At 31.4% G+C, this 19,142-nt stretch overlaps 3 protein-coding genes across 5 annotated transcripts; 2 read left to right on the forward strand and 1 right to left on the reverse strand.

The window, feature by feature from the left end:
• The first annotated feature begins 121 nt into the window (after positions 1-121).
• Positions 122-4,170, forward strand: SIDL (SIDL trafficking protein particle complex subunit 10). The gene is made up of 4 exons (XM_070642409.1): positions 122-286; positions 356-407; positions 470-702; positions 765-4,170. Exons 2-4 carry the CDS (start codon positions 380-382, stop codon positions 3,882-3,884), a joined length of 3,381 nt encoding a protein of 1,126 aa, XP_070498510.1. The 5' UTR covers positions 122-286; positions 356-379; the 3' UTR covers positions 3,885-4,170.
• Positions 3,933-13,972, reverse strand: slpr (mitogen-activated protein kinase kinase kinase slipper). Of its 3 annotated transcripts, XM_070642410.1 has the most exons (14): positions 13,503-13,972; positions 13,363-13,390; positions 13,105-13,295; positions 12,565-13,041; positions 12,445-12,496; positions 12,215-12,381; positions 11,984-12,159; positions 11,806-11,826; positions 11,371-11,565; positions 11,059-11,215; positions 10,355-10,561; positions 7,165-7,537; positions 6,769-7,079; positions 3,933-6,709 (listed from the first exon to the last, which is right to left on the reverse strand). In XM_070642410.1, the coding sequence occupies exons 1-14, from the start codon at positions 13,591-13,593 to the stop codon at positions 5,781-5,783; spliced, it is 3,375 nt and encodes a 1,124-aa protein (XP_070498511.1). In that variant the 5' UTR covers positions 13,594-13,972; the 3' UTR covers positions 3,933-5,780. The 3 variants fall into 3 exon arrangements, with proteins under 3 accessions (XP_070498511.1, XP_070498514.1, XP_070498512.1); XM_070642413.1 differs by lacking the exon at positions 10,355-10,561; XM_070642411.1 differs by lacking the exon at positions 11,806-11,826 and having other exon boundaries at positions 13,503-13,971.
• Positions 13,973-14,362: 390 nt separating this feature from the next.
• Positions 14,363-17,455, forward strand: dpa (disc proliferation abnormal). The gene is made up of 5 exons (XM_070642487.1): positions 14,363-14,515; positions 14,571-16,495; positions 16,608-16,755; positions 16,858-17,162; positions 17,225-17,455. Exons 1-5 carry the CDS (start codon positions 14,476-14,478, stop codon positions 17,315-17,317), a joined length of 2,511 nt encoding a protein of 836 aa, XP_070498588.1. The 5' UTR covers positions 14,363-14,475; the 3' UTR covers positions 17,318-17,455.
• The last annotated feature ends 1,687 nt before the right edge of the window (positions 17,456-19,142 follow it).

Below are 19,142 nucleotides of genomic sequence, written 5' to 3' on the forward strand. Positions count from 1 at the left end.
TATAAATCACTAAGTAACGGTCAAAAATTATTCAAATTCATTGCAATATTTTCAACGGTCGAGAATATTTTGAATTGAACTGAAATGATATGAACTTTTGAACTACTGAATAGTGCTTATCAATTCTAAAGAATTTTGACTCCAAATCCGCCTTTAATTAATGAAACTTGTTGAGATGATTTTATACTCTACTAGTTCAATGTAGTGCAATTTTCATATCTCCATCTGGCTTCGTTTTTAAAGCACCATAACGGCTGTTTAAAATTTGAATCGTTGGAAAAAAATTGTAAACAGAAAAAATTGCAAATTGCTATCTTTAATTATTATTTGCGTAATTTCTCAATTATTCCTTTAGATATAGACCAACAAATATACGATAATGATGAACCTCAAGCCACTAATCAGCTGTAAGTAGAAATTTACTTGTATATTAACGATATCTAATAGATTTTCTCCAAATTTATATTAGATTCTGGCGATAATATTTTATTCAAGTCAATCCAGACAAGAATAGAACAAGCACTTCCGACTGATAAAATTGAATGGAAGCGATCATATGGACGTGGCACAGCTAAAAACATCAAATTAGAGGCTAATTTTAAGACATTTGAGAGCTGTAAGGCACAATTAGAAAGTTATAATTCACAGAATTTCGACATACTTAAAGATCCAAGCCTGCATATATACATCTCTGAATGCAATGTAAGAGACATTATTGTTTTGTTATATTATTCTTTATTAATCGATTTATTTCATTTAAATAGGATGTTGAGACATATAAAGGATCACTTAAAGAAGAAATTGATTCGTGGCTTAAACAGCTTACAACGTACGGAATTTCTGATTGGATGATTCTTATTGTGGAAACAATTGATATGAAAAAGACAAAAAATATTCTTCCTAGACAAAGCGTCCTCGACAAAATTCGACTAGACTTTGGTGCTAAAAATGCTGACAGATGTGTCTCAATCTTAAATCCATTAAAATTCGAAAATAAGGCAACAGAGTCATTCCGATCAATGATCCAACGAATAAGACATTTAATCCTATCAGCATATAATAAGAATATTATTAAATTTGAGGAGATAATAAGAGCAAGACGAGAAGAGAGAAATAATGAAGATTGGAATTTCATTACGTACTTTCTACTGCAAGAGAAGCTCGCATTCGTACTAGAGATGCTTACACTATATTCAGATGCTTTAGTTCAATATGATGAACTTGATGCGATGCTTAATCTTTTTATTATGAATACAATGTATGGAGAGAAGCCTAAATGGATGAGTACATTTGAAAAGCCATTAAATAATCTTCGGGGAATCACAATGTGCAAGAAGGACATAAAAGAGACAAGACAAAAAATTATAGACAATTCCATCACAATAATTGAATTAAGGAATTATGTCTTTCAAAGACAATGTACGTTACTAAATTCGATGGAACATCAATGGGAAATAGCACAACGACTCTTTCCATTCCTATTCTCAACTTTAAGGGAAATCGATGCACTAAGATTGGAAACTTTTATGGGCACATTGTCATGCTGGCAATTTATAAACTGTTTGGAAGTCCTCAACTTGTGTGATTGTGTTGTTGGTACAGAAAATATAATTAAATGTTCACAACATACAGCATCAATATGGAATCTGGCAAAAGATAAATTATATGAATTAGGCAAGCTCTGTGGTTTATTGCCAGGTTCAGAATCTACGTCCGAACAGTTGCACATTGTTGTTCAATTATCGTCATCAATTGGCGAGAGTCCTGAAAGAGATGAGCTAGAAAAGAAGGAACTGGAAATAAGAAGGTCACATTCACCAAGCAGAAAAGTCCAAAAACCAGGTTGTGAAAGATTGAGGGAAGCTCTGCAGTCAAATGTGTCATTCCAAAAATTGTATTTAGAGTTGTGTGAATTAGCAATAAGCACTTACAAGCATGTGTCAAGATTACGATCAGCTAGATACGTTGGAAGAGATTTAGGCAACTTTTACTGCGCACTCAATGAGCCTCATAAAGCTATTGTATTCTTTACAGACCTGCTACGTGAATTAAAATCTGAAAAATGGAATGCATTAGCATCTCAGACATTACTGGAACTAGCAAATTGCTATAAGAAACTTGATGATTCATTGAGCTATACAAAAGTTTGTGCAGCTATATCCTGCTGTGTTGATTTGGAAATACTCGTCCGTACTTTTTATTTTGATGACTTCCTCAAGTCACTCAAATCCATTCAACCAATTTTGACACAATCTGATAAGGAATCAAATAATTTCATTCAGCTTGAGGATCATTTTAAAGTTATTGATGTGCACCTAGTGAACAGCAGCCCAATCATTCAAGACAGTTTACTAACATTGGAACTAAGAATTGATTCAAATTTTCCCAGAGAAGTTCTATGTGAAACAGTCTCAATCAGCTTTGAGCTTCTTGGAAAAAATTCGGAAGCAATTGTACCTCCAAATGAATTTGACATACTTCCGTTTTCAATCGAGACAGATTTAAAGCAAGATAATACAATAAATATGGTGTCGGTGATTTGTGAAAGTAAAGCAAAAGTACGAAGAACTAGCAGTGGAAAGAATGACAACTTGCCAGTCACCGAATCTAATTTCAAGCATTCTGCGTCAGCTAAAAATATTCTCGTTCATCCAGGAGTTAATGTGATTGTACTTGAAACAAAGGCACTGGAAGTTGGTACCTGGATACTCAAGCAAATTGCCATCCATTTTCAGAAACTCAAATTCTTATCCAAGTCAATTAATGTTAAGAACAAGCCATTTGAAATTAGCACAAAATCAAGTTCTGCATCGTTGCACTTTTCTGACTTAGTAGCTGGATTGGATCAAAGTATAAAGCTTTTCATATCCGGTGGCTCATATAATTTCCCAAAGGAATCGTCCATCCAACTAAAATGCTCGAAAGGATTGAGACTGAAGAAGAATGGCGAAACTGATTATCAAAAGACATTAAATATAAAATTAACAGACTTTAAATTGTTCGAGGAACGAACAGTGGAACTAACTGCTCTCTGTGAATTGCCATGTCGTCGTGACGAGACATTAATTGATCAAAAAGTCTTACTTCATTGTCCATGGAGTGAAGGTGAAATTCAAATTCCTTTAAAATTCTTACCTATCCTGACTGCATCATGTCGTTTACACTCATCTGGATCTAAAAAGTTCCTTCAAGTCATCGTCAAGAGTTTGTATGAAAAGACTTTGATATTAACTGATGCTGTAATGAAGTGCTTGGTTAATAATGTGATGATTACTGACTTGAATCCAAAATCACAAAGTCGAGTGACAATTATGAAGAATATATCCATCAGCTACTTATATGAGATTGAAGTTGAGCCATTAAAGACAATAAATGAACTTCCAGTGATCAGTATTGAGTTCAATGCGATGTATGCTGAAGAAGATCATCCAGATGTCATTCGACGATACATTTGTCCATTTGATGTAACTGATTACAATACATTGTTCCATTTGACAGTCAAAATTGTTACTGAGCCACAAGAAATTTGTCGTGTTGGAACTGTCTGTCATCTCCACTTGACAATCAAGAAATTAACAGAACAGAATCAATGTAATGACTTGATGTATGAAGTTTTATTTGATCAAAATATGTGGGCACTTTATGGACGTTCAGCAGGTGTTGTAACAATGGCTGATGACGTGATGGAAACGACAATTACACTCGATGTATTTCCACTCATTCCTGGATTCCTGCCACTTCCAAACATACGATTAAGCAAATATATTGCAAATAAAACAAATAAAACGGACAATCCAAAATTGGTTCCATTTGCACCAACACAAGTGTACAATTCAACAAAAAGTTTGCAAATTCACGTGTTAAATAATGTGGAACAGCAATGAAACGTACTTAGTAAAGTGCAAAAGACACAAATTTAGTAAAGCTTATAAGTTATCAATCTCATTTATTTCTGGGTTCTTTTACTTCCTTCTCTTTTTTTTGTATTGTTATCGTCTCATAAAATATCAATTTTCTATTTATTCCAATTGTTAATTCTGACTTAATGCTTAGAAATAAATGTAAGTTTAATTTTTGTTTTTTGTTAATTAAATTAAATTTAAAGGAATGATAAATAATTTACTCAGAAAAAAAGGAAATGAAAATCGTGTCAACACAAAAAGAAAAAAGATTAATTAAAATATATATATATCAATATTATTATATGTTTATCGACTAGAAATTGAAAGAAAAATGTCTTTTTTTACTTCCATTCTTAAATTATTTATAAAGTCTTTCATGCCATGCACGAAAGTTACTTTTACATGCACATCTCTTTTATTTTTTCAGGAAAATTAAAGTCATTCGTTTTTGAGCAATTCTCAGTAATAGAAGAGAAGAAATTTAGTAAGGATATAGACATAGGTATTTCATTATCGAATTGCACAATTTAATTAATGCATTTTTATCGTGAACTGTTTTTTTTTTTTACAAAATTAGTTTAATTTTTTATGTGCGAATAAATAGAAATTGAGCTGTTGACTGGAGAAAGTCGTGTCTGTGCATTTAATTGAGATTATTTGAATCATCCAGTACGAATGTATCAACAGATTTAAAATAAATCTGGGATTTAAATATAATCCATCGGATTAAATTCATTGGATTAGTAAAGAAGCAACGCTTCATTCCAGTTGTTCAAAGTTTGAAGTTTACATATACGTTAAAAATTTCAAATTTTACAAAACCGTCGAAAATTTTGAATTTTACAAAACCGTTACATTTTTTGAATTTTACAAAATCGTTAAAAAATCCTAAGAACAGCACACAACTCTTTCCAGCCAGCAGCTCAAAATTGAAATATTACTTCTTATACATGCTTTTTTTTGAAACTCCTTTATAAGTATATAATATCATTCAACTATGAAATTATTAGTACTTTAAATAGTTGCATATAAATATTTCAAAAGTTTTAGTAAATATCTCGAATTGAAAAGGATTATAAGCTTAAATCTACATGTGTACATGTTAAATTTTTATTCATTTCGCGTCACACAATAGAAAAATGAATTAGGATAAGCAGCGTTAAAGCACAAAAGCACGTTAGGTGTAAAAAAAAGTTTGGAAAGAAGCTCGAAAATCGAATATTTTTTTAGTTTTTAATTTTTTTATATCAATGCTAAAATATATAGGCAATGTTTCTCATATCATGTTTATCAAATATCAAATTTTTTAATGTCTTGAAGCATGTCTCTTTTCGTCTTATAATTGCTTACATTGAAACGCAGGTACATTAATGTCCGAAATTAAAAAGAATCTCTTCTTTTTTGCTTTAATTTTGTCAGCAAAATACGATAAATAATGTCATAAATATTGCAAAATTACGCACTGGTTAATATCGATTAATGGTATCATTTTTTTTTAATAATTTTAATCAAAACTTGCATTTCTCAATAAAAATGACAAATTTAACGGTTTTTTGAAATTTGAATTTTATGCAAAACAAAAAAATAATAATTTGAATTTTGAAAAACCGTTATTTTTTGAAAATCAAAAAACCGTTAAAAATTATTAATTTTGCATTCATTGGAAGCTTCATGACACGTGTCGCAAAAAACATCACATTACCATAAAATATCAAATTCAATCCTTTTGCAACCCCTTTTTTTCAAATATCAACCTTATATTGAATACAAAATGACTTTGTTTTTTGGCTAATGGTTAGTGTGCATTAAAAATGAATGTAGCACCGAAATCAATTTCATTTTATACATACTGTTATTGTTATGATCATTATATAGTTTCTATGATTTCTCATTATCATCAACTTCAATTGCCCGTCTCACAATTGATCGTTGGATATTTGTGGTATTCATACGAACACCGGTCGATCCATTGAAATTATTTATATTTTCATTAAGAAAATTATCGGGACTGAAACGTGCTAAAGCACTTAAATATGAACTATCATCACTAAAGCTATCTTGCGGAGTGGAATGAGTTGGAGTAACTCCTGTACTATTAATTTTTGTCGAATTAACAATATTATTAATATTTGATTCACTGACAAGAATTTGATCACAATTTTGGTTTTGAGACTTTGAGACATTATCAACAGTGTCTGTCGCAAAGAACATTTTCCTTTTTTCAGCATTCGACATCGCAATCGGTGATTTATATTGTTCATGATGTCCATTTCCATCATTTCGTATTGATTTGATTGGCGTTTGACAATGAGATGCAGGTAGTGATGATGATGCTTGAAAATTATTTTGAAAATGACTTATATTCTCATATAATCGCATACGATTTGGTATTTCATTAGGTATTACTGTATCGGCATAATTACATGTATATGGCACTGAATGAAATTGTAATGGTTCGGGATTTATGGCACCGCCAGCAATATTAAAGTTTTGAAAACGATAATCCAAATGTGTATCCATTGGATCCATTTGAAAATTACGATTACTTAAATTATTTGACGACGTATTCGAAAGTGTACGACGATGTATTGTTTTAGTTCCCATCACTGGCGTTCGGATTGGTGTTTTTGGAGGAAGTTGAGGTGGAATTTGTGAATCAACATAATTTACTTGTCTATAGCTATCACTGTCATTATATTGATTACTTATTTCAATAAAGCTTGTCGGACCAGAATTCATGTACATTGTTGGATTCTTTTGAAATGGATTCATATTGGAATGTTGATGCTGTTGTGTAATGTAATATTCTGTTGATAATAAACGGAAATTAGTTATAGATTATATTTGGATATAGCATTACACTTACCAGATTCTAAACTAGCCATCATCGGAGGGGATATAAATCTAGGATTTTCGCCTTCAGGTATAAATAAATATTCATCCGTTGCGAGATCACTTTCTAGGAACGACGACGATGTTCCAACATTTGGATGCATTTTCATACGTTGAAGCTTATTTTCACTAACTAAACTACTCATCGATGACGAATCTATTGGATCTGTTGTATACGATGTAAAATTTGACCCTAAACCGCTTGTTGTTGTTAACGTTGTTGACTGCATGTAATTATTAGGAATTCGATTATTTTGAAATCCCGCAAGCTGATTTAGCGATACTCTGTGAATGGAGAGGAAAATAGGATTTTAATCGGATGGATTTAATTTTAATCCTAGGATTAATTTAATCCCGAGATTATCATTACCTCATTTTCTGTTTCGTCGGTCCATGATACGTATCAAGTCCATATAATTTATTTAAATGCGGGTTTCCTACATTCAGTATATCTTTCTCGTGTGGATAAATGCCTTTATACAACGGACTATGATGCATATCGAATTCACTTTGCGGAATCGGTTGTGCACTTTGTAGTCGTGGATGGTTAACTGGTTGAGGTTGAAGATTTGAGATTCTTATGTCGAATCCAGTAGCAAAACTAGCCAAAAATGAAGCCATATTATACATTACACTGTCAACAATTCCTTTCTTTCGATCGCGCTCAACTAATGGCTGAAAACACAACGGCAAGCTTGAAATCCTGTACTCATCTTGTGTCCATTCCTCTGAATTGCTATCGTCTAAAGTTGTGTATGAATTTTAATTTTAATCACTTATGAAAAATGTCTTTAACTTTGTTAATGTATTTTAATGTTTTGTCGTTGCCATTAAACAATAAAAAAAGGAAATTAAAACATAAAAGAACCACAACCAATTTATGGCATAAAAAAGTAATTAAAAATAAATTAAATTGCTCGTTTTTTATCTGAAACTCCTTATTTATTAATTTAAAATAATAATTTAATGAAATTAGGAAAATTAAAAGAAATTTTTAAATTTTTTCATTTTCGTACAAAAAAAAATTACAATTCTAAACTAAATAAACAAAGAGACAAACTTAATAAAAGACCAAAAAGAAGCGATTACTTTACAATTTTCTAAATTTCACACTTAAACTTTTTTTTTTGCTTCCACCATTTTTTGGGAAAATTTCAATTTTAAAAAATACAGATTTTTTGGAGAGATTAAATCACATTGTCATAAGATCATATCAGCATATGAGCATGTTAAAAAAAATTTGTGTATGTTAACCAAATTATGCTTGTCATCATTATTAATTTATTTTAAGTGTTGCTAACTATCATCATACGTTCTGTGTTAAGGTTTATGTTTAAGTAGCACGGAAAGGTAATTATTTTTTTTAAAGTTATTGCTCATTTTGATTCAAAGAGTGTGAATTTAGATGATTGTGACTTGATAACTTAATAATGAATTAAATTAAATGATTGAATTACTGAATTTTGAATTTAACCGTTAGAAATGAGTTTGAATTTGATTATTCAGCAATTTAAATTTGAATCGATTTGAATTCTACAAAACCGTTAGAAAGTTTGAACCGTTTCAAACATTTTGAATTGTACAAAGCAGTTGAAAATTTTTGATTTTTGCAAGATCGTTAAAAACTCAAATTTTACAAAACCGTTAAAATTTGAATTTAACAAACCAATCGAAAATTTGAATTTTATAAAACCGTTAAAAATTTCCTTAATTATTTAAATAGAACTTATTTTAAAAATAGGAACTAATTAATCACAATCAGCTCAAAATTCATCCCCTTTGCAAATATTTCATTCAACACGAAAATTTCATATGAGCTCATATGCGTATACTGATTTAAGGGTATGTACTACAGTGTTTTTATTGCCTTTGTGTATTCACTTTTTTCTTCTTTATAAAACAATAAACTAGAAAAAAATACGATAATGCCAATAATTCTTTACATCTATTACATTAAATGTAGCAATAAACATAAAAACTTTACAATAAATCAAATCATTTGTATTCGTTATAAATCTAAACATATAAACGGAAGAACGATAAAGTCATCAAATGATAAAGGAATAAAGAAAAATTTGTGGCAACATACATAACTTAATTCAAGGTTGTTTCATCAAAAGTATTCTTTTAAGTTGATCTTTTAAGAACTTAGGATTAATAAAAACTTAAATTAACTACATTTCATGTGCGTCATGCAATAAAAATATCAAAAGTGTGAACATAATACGAGATACAAGTTTTAAGGGATTTACAGCATAAATAACGGTTTTTCAAATTTCAAACAATACACTTGAAGTTGGTTGCAAATCAAAAACATTTAAAAATTCAAATTAAAAACCGTTAAATATGCTACAAAAAGAAAGGATTTTACATGTTATGTGAAAAAAAGACTGACTTTTTACAATAATTTTTTTTTGTATATAATGTCTTGCCTATTGAAGGGTAAATGCACAACTAGTATATTAATTAATTAATTACGACAGAAAAGAATTGTTTTTGTTGTTTTAAACTGAACAAGCATCAAAAATTATGCAAAAAAAAAATTAATTAAAGTATCCTCTCGAACCCCCATAGCAACATAAATAATAAAATTAACAGTAATTTCATTGTAATTGTCTATGTCAGTAAAAAAAATTATCCAGGATCTCACTGAACTTTGTTAAACGACAATGAAAGGAGAAAATTTTAATACTGAGTATGAGGCCAAGAGCTTTTTCGTACGGTCGATGATTCTTGTGACGACTCACTGTCTCGATTGGCATTTCCATTTCTAGTCGTACCATTTTTAAAGAAACATTGTCGTGTAAATTGTGAACCACCTCTATACCATTGATAATCACTTCCAGTTGACAAATCATCAATTGATTTCGAGTAAACTTTTTCATCACGATCGTCATCAACGTCAAATGAGTCAATTGCATCGAGACTCTTTTGTAGTCTCATTGCTAATTTATTTTTATTTGGTTTAGTTCGCATATAAAGGATATCCTCCTCACTCAAGTCGTGAGAGCCAACAGCATCTAAACTTTGTTCAAATCTTTTATAAAACATTAAATCAACATTAAATTGTGCTTTTGGCGTCGTAAATTCCTCAAATTGAATTTTTTTCTTTGGATCAGTACTATTTTTACGTGAATTTGAGCCTTTTGTCTTTCTCTCAGTTGTCGTGTTTGTCGACAATGATGACGATAACAATTGACGATTGTCTAGATCGGATGTCGTATGGGATTTTCTAAACATTTTATAACGACTTTTAGACTTTTTAGCCTCACTTGATGATGAGTTATTTCCAACAAATGAAAAACATCCTATCGAGACATTTTGTGAGACAGAATCATCACTATCATACTCAAAACTTTCATTTGAATGATTATGTGAACTAACTGATGTCATGCTTGTCTGCTTCTTTTCATCATCGTTATTATTATCATTAGATTTCGTGAGATCCCGTTCATAAAAGATTGAATGATAATTTGTGTTAGTGTAATTATGGCTATTATTCACAGACGTTGTACTTTTAACAACAGTCATTCGGTCAGATAAATTGTCAGCTCTGTTACCTAAAAGTATATTATCTGTCGATGATGATGAGCGCGATTTATTATCAAGATTTGGTGCAGATTTAACTAAATTGTGTGAGCGCTCTTGTGGAAATGCTGGTAAAAATCCACGCTCTCTTTGATGTGACATTGATGATGGACCCCAGGTTTTGCCTTTGGTTGTTGTTGATGACAGCGTATCATCATCATCATCATCATCGGATCGAACTTGGGGAAATAATTTTATTTTTTATTTTTATTATAATACAAAATATATTTAATTGATTTAAAATTTAATTTTGTTTTATTATTTTGCTTAGTCACTTTCTCATGATAATATATAGTCTAAAGCTTAAATTAAGGATAGAGCTAAGAGAACTGAGTTTCTTTGTCAGAGATAACGCGATTATTCACATATAAATGGACATTTTAAAAAGGATGAATTCTCATAAATAATTGGAAATGTTCAAAAAACACATGCAGATGACATAAAAGGTCAAAAAAACATTTGCAAGCTATACTCAAACTTGTGTCAAAAACAGAAAAAATTTGCAGGAAAAAAATGTTCAACAAAATCAATGATGAGAACTAGAAAAATGGAAAATATTCATGGAAAAATCAAATAAACTAAAACGGATGGATATACTACCGAAGAACGAAAAAAAAAACGGATCTACTTGAATATTCTATGGCTCTAATACGGGAATTGAAAAGTTAATACTCACGAGCTATTGCTCTTAATCGTGTGGGTGCTGGTGAATTAGGGGGAGGAGTTTCTGCTTGTTGTGAATTCGATTCGTCCGCAGATCCTGTATGCATTACAGTTATTTTATGTTTAAAATCTAATGGAAAGGATATTTGAAATGGAGTTTTCTTCAGAAGCTGAAATGAGAAGTAAAATTGTTGATTAGTGTTGAATTAAGACAAGAAATAGTTTTAAAAAATAACGGTTCAAAAATATTTGAATTGTAACGATCTACAAATATTTGAAAAATTTCAAATATGAAAAAACCGTTACTACAGAATCAACTTCTCACCTTTAGTTTGGAAGTTCCAATTTTATTTTTTCTCTTCAACGGCGTCGGTGCATTGTTCATGATAATTTTTAACTCTCGTCCCAGCAGATCTAATTCACGATTCTTTAATTCCTGTGCTAATTTCATTAAATTTTCTTGCTCCTTCTTCTGTTGTTGCTGAACTCTCGTAAGTTCCTCTTCCTTGCAACGTAATTCCTATAAAAAGTAAAACAAACATCATGTAAATAAATAAGCCATAAAGAGCCTTAGTGTCATTATCATAGTAATAAAAAAAGAAATAAGAACAAAAAGGAAATGGCAACTAAATTAAAAGAAAATCAAACAAAACGCGAAAAATCAAAAGCTAAAGGGAACATAAACAGTTGGAACTCAAAAGATATCGTCACACGCAAAACCATGTAAGGAAATGAATTTGATTCCAAGCGATTTTCTTACCTCTTCAAAATTTTTAAATGCCTTTTTGTACATAAAGGAAAAAGTTACACAATAATGAAAGAAGACAAATTGAAATAAAAATATGTATAGCTTAGAAATGGGATTATCTTTAGCTTCTATTATATTTTTTTATATGTACTCTAATGTTTATTAAATTAGCCGTGGCTATATTACTTACTTTTTCCTTCAAACGCAACTCGTGAAGAACTTCAGCAATTTCCTTCTTCCAGCAGTCTTGCATGTTGTGAAATGACTCGTGTGGAGTCTGTTTAAATCCTGATTCAGCTATTATTTCAAGATCCCTTAATATTGCTTTAAATTGAGGCCTTTTGTGCGAATCAATATCCCAACATCCTGTAATAGTCAAAGGTCATTAACTTATTCATTGACTCAAGTGTGAATCAATTACCTTTCATTAAATTTCCCCAAGCTTCTGGACATGTTTTAGGAATTGGAAGTGTAAGCGTGTTGATTGCAACTCCGTAAGCCACCGAGAGTGAATCGAATCCTTTATATGGAATTTCACCCGTTAAAAGTTCCCATAAAAGAACGCCATAAGACCAAACATCGGATGCTCTATAAAAAGTAATAATGCATCATAAAAATGTTGTAGTTTTTGTTATCAGTGAGAATATTTACTTTGAATAGGTTCCTGCCTTTATAACTTCTGGTGGCATCCATGCATAAGTGCCTGTAAAAATAAAAAAAATTGCAATAAATGTGCCATAAAGTGTCTAGTAATAAAAGGTTTTTATTTACCTGCTGCAGACATTCGTGTTGTATTATAAGCTTCTCTAGCCAATCCAAAATCTGTAATTTTTAAGGTTCTACCTCTTAAATCGCCTTCATCAATTGGTTCACTAATAAGAACATTTGAACTTTTTAAATCACGATGAATGACCGAAATCGGTGCACCATTATGTAGATAACACATTCCTCTTGCTATTTGTATTGCCCAATCAATAAGAACATCAGGTGGAATTCTCCGACTACTTGATAAAATCCTATTGAGGGAACCTCCTTTAGCATATTCCATAACTAAGCAAAATTTTGGTGGTAAAATGCAAACACCACGAAGAGAAACAATATTTGGATGTTTTAATGACCAAAAAAGCTTGGCTTCTTGCAATACATTTTTTCGTGTCACATTATAGTCGAGTTCTGGATTGTGACGAGCCTCTTTCACTGCAACGACTTCATTTCCTAAAAATGCTCTCTTCACTTCCCCAAATCCACCTATAATTCACATTAATTAACGTCACTAAATGCACAATATGCTGATGAGTAGTATTGACTTACCAGCACCAATCACTTCTTTAACATCTAAATCCTCGTACTTGATTTCATTAGGGTGAGCATCTTCGAGCTTCATATCGTCATTTGTGACATAGTTTGCAGGAAATATTCCCACTTTATCGCCAATCTTGCCTGTCCACCATCCATAATCACCGGAAATTGACTCGTCTTTCGACAAAACCCAAACAATTTGCCTGAAAATGCGTAAAAATAATATAAATTCAAGTATTTTTATATCACTTATTTTTTTCATGTTCTTACCCAACTCGCAAATCCAGTTCATCTTCACCTACAATATAAAATTATACACAAACAATTAAAATACGGAAACAGAGAATGAAAAAATTGAAATTAGATTTTCATAAACTTATTTATAGTCATATCAATCGACATGAATTTACCTAAAGCATTGTAGTCATATTTAGCTGTATAAAGAGGCGATTCTTGCTGATTGTCAAGGAGTGAATAATTTCCATAAGCTAGTTCAGACATTTTGCAATTCTAAACAAATCATTGATAAACTTTATTTTTGCTTCTCTGTCTACTGTTTTAGGCACTCTTTTGCAACTTTCATTTGGAATATTGTATTAATTATAGAAAAAAATTCTGTTTGAATGAATACAAGTGATTGTTATGAGGATTTACAGATATTTTTAATTTTCTTTTCTACCAACTTATGTTTTTCTCTTTAATTTTAATGTAAACGAAAGTATAACTGAAGTTTCAAGTAATATTGAGTTAAATAGTTATCCTTAACTACGATTTATTTACATTATACGTCGTTTATGCTCTCTTAACTAGTTAAAATATTTATTTGTATCAATACAATTTCTCAAATTCACGACTAAAATAATATACGTCGGGTGACTAGATTGACTTTTTGGATATCAACTTTATTACCAATTTCATACCTTCCTGTTCACTTCTTCTTGTGTTTTTAGTCCTTAATTTGTTCCATGACAGTTTATAGCTTGTGATTTTCAGTGTTACAGGACATTTTCAAACAAATTTGAAGTCATGTCCTCAAAGATATCAACCAGATAGCCAGCCGTTGCTTAAATTTGAGCAACTAACAAATTATACTATTCAACTGCTTTGAATACACATTTTCAGCACTAATTAGACTAATAAACAGCTTTATTTAATTAATTAATCTAGAATTTCAATTAATTCTGATAATTTTTTTGAAAAAAACTCAGTAAACAAAAGGTGTAGGAAAAATTCAAAAAATAATTGACAGTTAATTCAAAATCGGTTGTTTTTCCCGCCAAAAGTCAAGAGCAACATTGCACTAAACATATTTTCATAATTTATTGTTAATTGTATTAATAAACCATTATTTGACTTAATTTGTTTACCTAATCGTAGTTCAACATGTCAGATCCAAGTGCTACACCAAGACGTGATGAAAATGGTAAGTTTTATTAATTAATTTCTTTGAACAAAAAATAAAACAAAACTTTTCTTAGAAACTCAACCAAGTTCGGTGGATACGCCAATGAGAAATCCGCCATCGATTTCTTCAGCAAGAACACCATTAAATGAGGGATCAGCAACTCCTCATCATATGAATGCTTCTGAATTTGATCTAAACTCGCCACTTAATTATGGAACACCAAGTTCAATTGGATCAATTCGCACTCCACATTCTGGTATCCAAAATACGCCATTAAAAGTACGTCCTGATATTCGCATTGATAAGCGAATTAGAACCGTAAATGTTGGTGGATTAGATACAATATCGGAAGTAGATTCTCAATCAGAAAGTGGAGCAACAAATACACAATCAGCACAGCTACTTGTATGGGGTACGAATGTCGTCATCAGTGAATGCAAGTCAAAGTTCAAGAACTTTTTGATGAGATATATTGATCCAGAAATTGAACAGGATGAAGTTGAGGAAGGAATGAATTTGAATGAGCCACTATATTTGCAGAAATTGGATGAAGTTAATTCCCTTGAGGAACCCTTTTTGAATGTCAATTGTGCTCATTTAAAAATGTTCGATGAGCAATTGTACAATCAACTTATTTGCTATCCACAAGAAGTCATTCCGGCATTTGATATGGCAACGAATGAAATCTTCTTTGAGAAATATCCGGCAGCTGTTTTAGAGCATCAAATACAAGTTCGTCCATTTAATGCGGAGAAGACACGCAATATGAGAGCATTAAATCCTGAAGATATTGACCAATTGATTTCTATAAGTGGAATGGTCATTCGTTGCTCTAATATCATTCCTGAAATGCGTGAAGCATTTTTCAAGTGTATTGTCTGTTCATTTACAACATCTGTTGAGATTGATCGAGGTCGTATTCAAGAGCCAAGTTTATGTACACATTGTAATACTAATCATTGTTTCCAATTGATTCATAATCGATCACATTTTACTGATAAACAACTTATTAAACTTCAAGAATCTCAAGAAGACATGGCAGCCGGTCAAACGCCACATAATATCCTTTTATTCGCTTACAACGATTTAGTTGACAAAGTACAGCCTGGTGACCGTATCACAGTTACGGGAATTTATAGAGCAATTCCAATTCAAGAAAATCCTCGCATGAGAACAGTATCATCAGTTTACAAGACACACATTGACGTTGTACACTTTCGTAAATTGGATAAGAAACGTTTGTATGAGTCGGAGGAAGGCAAAGAACATTTATTTTCGCCGGAAAGAATTGAGCTTATGCACACATTATCACAAAAGCCGGATGTTTATGAGAGATTAGCACGGACCATTGCGCCGTCGATTTATGAGAATATTGATATTAAAAAGGGTATTTTATTGCAACTTTTTGGCGGAACAAAAAAGAAACATTCGGTTGGTGGACGACAAAGCTTCCGTTCTGAAATTCATATTTTGTTGTGCGGAGATCCTGGTACATCGAAAAGTCAATTGCTTCAATATGTATTCAATTTAATTCCACGTTCACAATATACATCAGGTAAGGGATCGTCTGCTGTTGGTTTGACTGCTTACGTTACACGCGATCCTGACACTCGTCAATTAACTCTTCAAACTGGATCTCTTGTTTTGGCTGACAATGGTATTTGTTGTATTGATGAGTTTGATAAAATGAGTGATTCAACGAGAAGCGTATTACATGAAGTTATGGAACAATCAACGTTAAGCATTGCAAAAGCTGGTATTATTTGCCAGTTGAATGCACGTACATCTATTTTAGCATCATGTAATCCTTCTGAATCTCAATGGAACAAGAACAAAACCATCATCGAAAATGTCAACTTACCTCATACGTTGATGAGTCGTTTTGACTTGATATTTTTAATTCTGGATCCACAAGATGAACTTTTTGATAAACGTCTCGCCACGCATTTGGTTTCGTTATATTATGCTGGCAACAAGGAAGATGAAGATACATTATTCGTAAGTTTTTTTTACCCTTCTTTATTTCATTTTAATAGAATTTTTTTAAATTGAAAAAAAAAAAAGAGTTTTGAGAGACAAAAAAATTAAAAAAAAAATCGATAATCCACAGGATATGGGAGTATTAAGAGATTATATCGCGTATGCACGTGAGCATGTTCATCCAAAATTGACAGATGAAGCACAACAGAAATTAATTCAATGCTATGTGGATATGCGTAAAATTGGATCAGGACGAGGACAAATTTCAGCCTATCCTCGTAAGTATTCTTAAGTCAATTTAAATGCATACTTAAATTAGTGAGAAGTAGATTTATTTTTTTATAACTTTTTAATAATACAGATAATATTAATTTCTCTAGGTCAACTTGAAAGTTTGATTCGTTTGGCGGAAGCTCATGCAAAAATTCGATTAAGTCAAAAAGTCGAAATGGTTGATGTTGAAGAATCGTGGAGATTATATCGAGAAGCTTTGAAACAGTCAGCAACTGATCCACATTCTGGTAAAATTGATGTTGGTATTTTAACCACTGGCTTATCAACAACAGCAAGAAAGAAGCGTGCAGAATTAATCGCATTTATCAAGGATACGCTGAAGAAAAAGAACAAAACTAAGACCATTCCATATCAAAAATTCTTTACAGATATTAAGGAATCTTCTCAAGTAGTAAGTCAATTCTGTTGCATTGTGTATAGATTTCATATTAAAATTAATTTTTTACTCAACAGTTGATCACACGCGAACAGTTCGAAGATGCTCTCAAAGAATTGCAAGACGACGGTGTAGTAACCGTTATGGGAAATACAATTCGTGTTTGTTAAAGTTCAAATTTAATATTAAGTTTATTCAATAATTCATTGTTAAGTTAATAATCATTTTTTTTCTTTTACATCATTCTCAACCATAAAAAATTCAATAAATCACGCATGAAATTTCATGCATTCATATGATCCATTATAAAAACCAAAGTAATAAAAGAAGATTATTCAAGATTTTTCAAATCAAAAGACTTATCGTCAATTTAGCATGAGTGAATGGAATTAGGAATGTAACAAGCTAGAACGTGAGTATTGTAAGAATTCGTTTAACGTTAACGCAAGGACAGCATACTTGTTGCATATCCTCTCATAAAAAAGCTCCTTCCTCTCTGAGAGAAAAGTAACAACATTCTCCGTGAGCATAATTATGTGAAAATAATGTACATCTTCAGTATTTGTTGCCAAATATATAATAATTTTTTTGTTCATCTTTTCTTCTTCGTCCTTGGCAACATACTTATTTTTTTATCGGGGCATTTTTTTCCGCTTTTCTTTTATTCATCGATGAAGGACATATTGCTCAAAAAAGTTAATAAACACACAAATAAAAAAATATGTGCTGAAGATTTTTGAGAGTGGCAAATACGAAAAAATTGCTGTTTATTGTTCGTGACAAAAACAAGAAGCAGGTTTTCTGATTATCCAATAGATAACAATCGGAGTTGTTTGCCTAAAGCTATATTGACCTTTTAATTATCCTCACCATTCGTTTGTTTTTATAGTCATTTTGCTATACATGACCCTTATTTCTTTCATTCAACACGTAATTCGTTTTAAGATAAAAGAAGGAGATACTGAAGTGGATTACTGAAGCTTAAGTGATAATGGTGATTGATGGACTCACTATTTTTATGTGTACTAAAATGCGACAAATAGGCCTGAATTGTAATTTCTTTATTGAGATCTATTGATACGTTCTTGGAAATTAATAAGTGAGATTTATATAATTAGCACACGCATTTTTTCTTGTAAGATTCATCAGCATGTAAATGACCTAGCCAGAGGCTTAAATTTAGATTTTATTTATACATAATTGATACAGATTACGAAGTTTGTTGTTGCCTTTTTGAAGACAATATATTCTTAATTCTACACATTGCATGATCCAGGATACATTAGTTCAATGTACCTAACCACACAATTCGTGTGTCGTGGATACAGCAGAGCTCTAAGTCGAGTCGACTCAAGTCGAATTTTCCCTTCAAAATCTGAATAGACTTCGAGACATGAATGCAAACACCGAGCTGACATGTCTAGAACAGCGACGAAGCTCTCAACATCCAATTATATATTCCTTAGGATTGAACCTACGGTAGGCCAAAGAACTCATGGAAAGAAGCTGTCGATTGATATTGGTAATTGGTAGCCAGCGATAGAGCTTGCTTCAAGTCCCAACTGAAGGAGACCATGGATCACACTTGATCCGTACGACCATCAAAGTTAGTAAATAAGTAGAACTGAATCCATGTTGCAAGCCTTGTCGTTAGGATCAATTAACAGGCACTCTAACCACTACACCACAAATTCTTAAAATTGCTACACAATTGTAATATTTACGACTTCTCACCGACACTTTGAAACATTTAAATTCTAATTGAAGTAATACAAATTTATGGCTAGAACACATTAGTCAGATCTTGACGTGTTAAACGAATAAAAAAAAAGTTGCAGTTTATGTTACATACATTTTTCTGCTAGCATGCTGAATGAATTCATACATATTTAATACAAAACAGCACACAAATTTGTGTTCATCTAATATAAAACCCCCCATAATGCTATGGGTCGTTTTATTAATGACATTAATGTTTATTTGCATGCAATTCAA

Source organism: Chironomus tepperi, unplaced genomic scaffold, assembly GCF_022539635.2.
Source record: "Chironomus tepperi strain 1889 unplaced genomic scaffold, CSIRO-AGI_Ctep_v1 contig_298, whole genome shotgun sequence".
Classification (NCBI taxonomy): Eukaryota; Metazoa; Arthropoda; class Insecta; order Diptera; family Chironomidae; genus Chironomus; species Chironomus tepperi.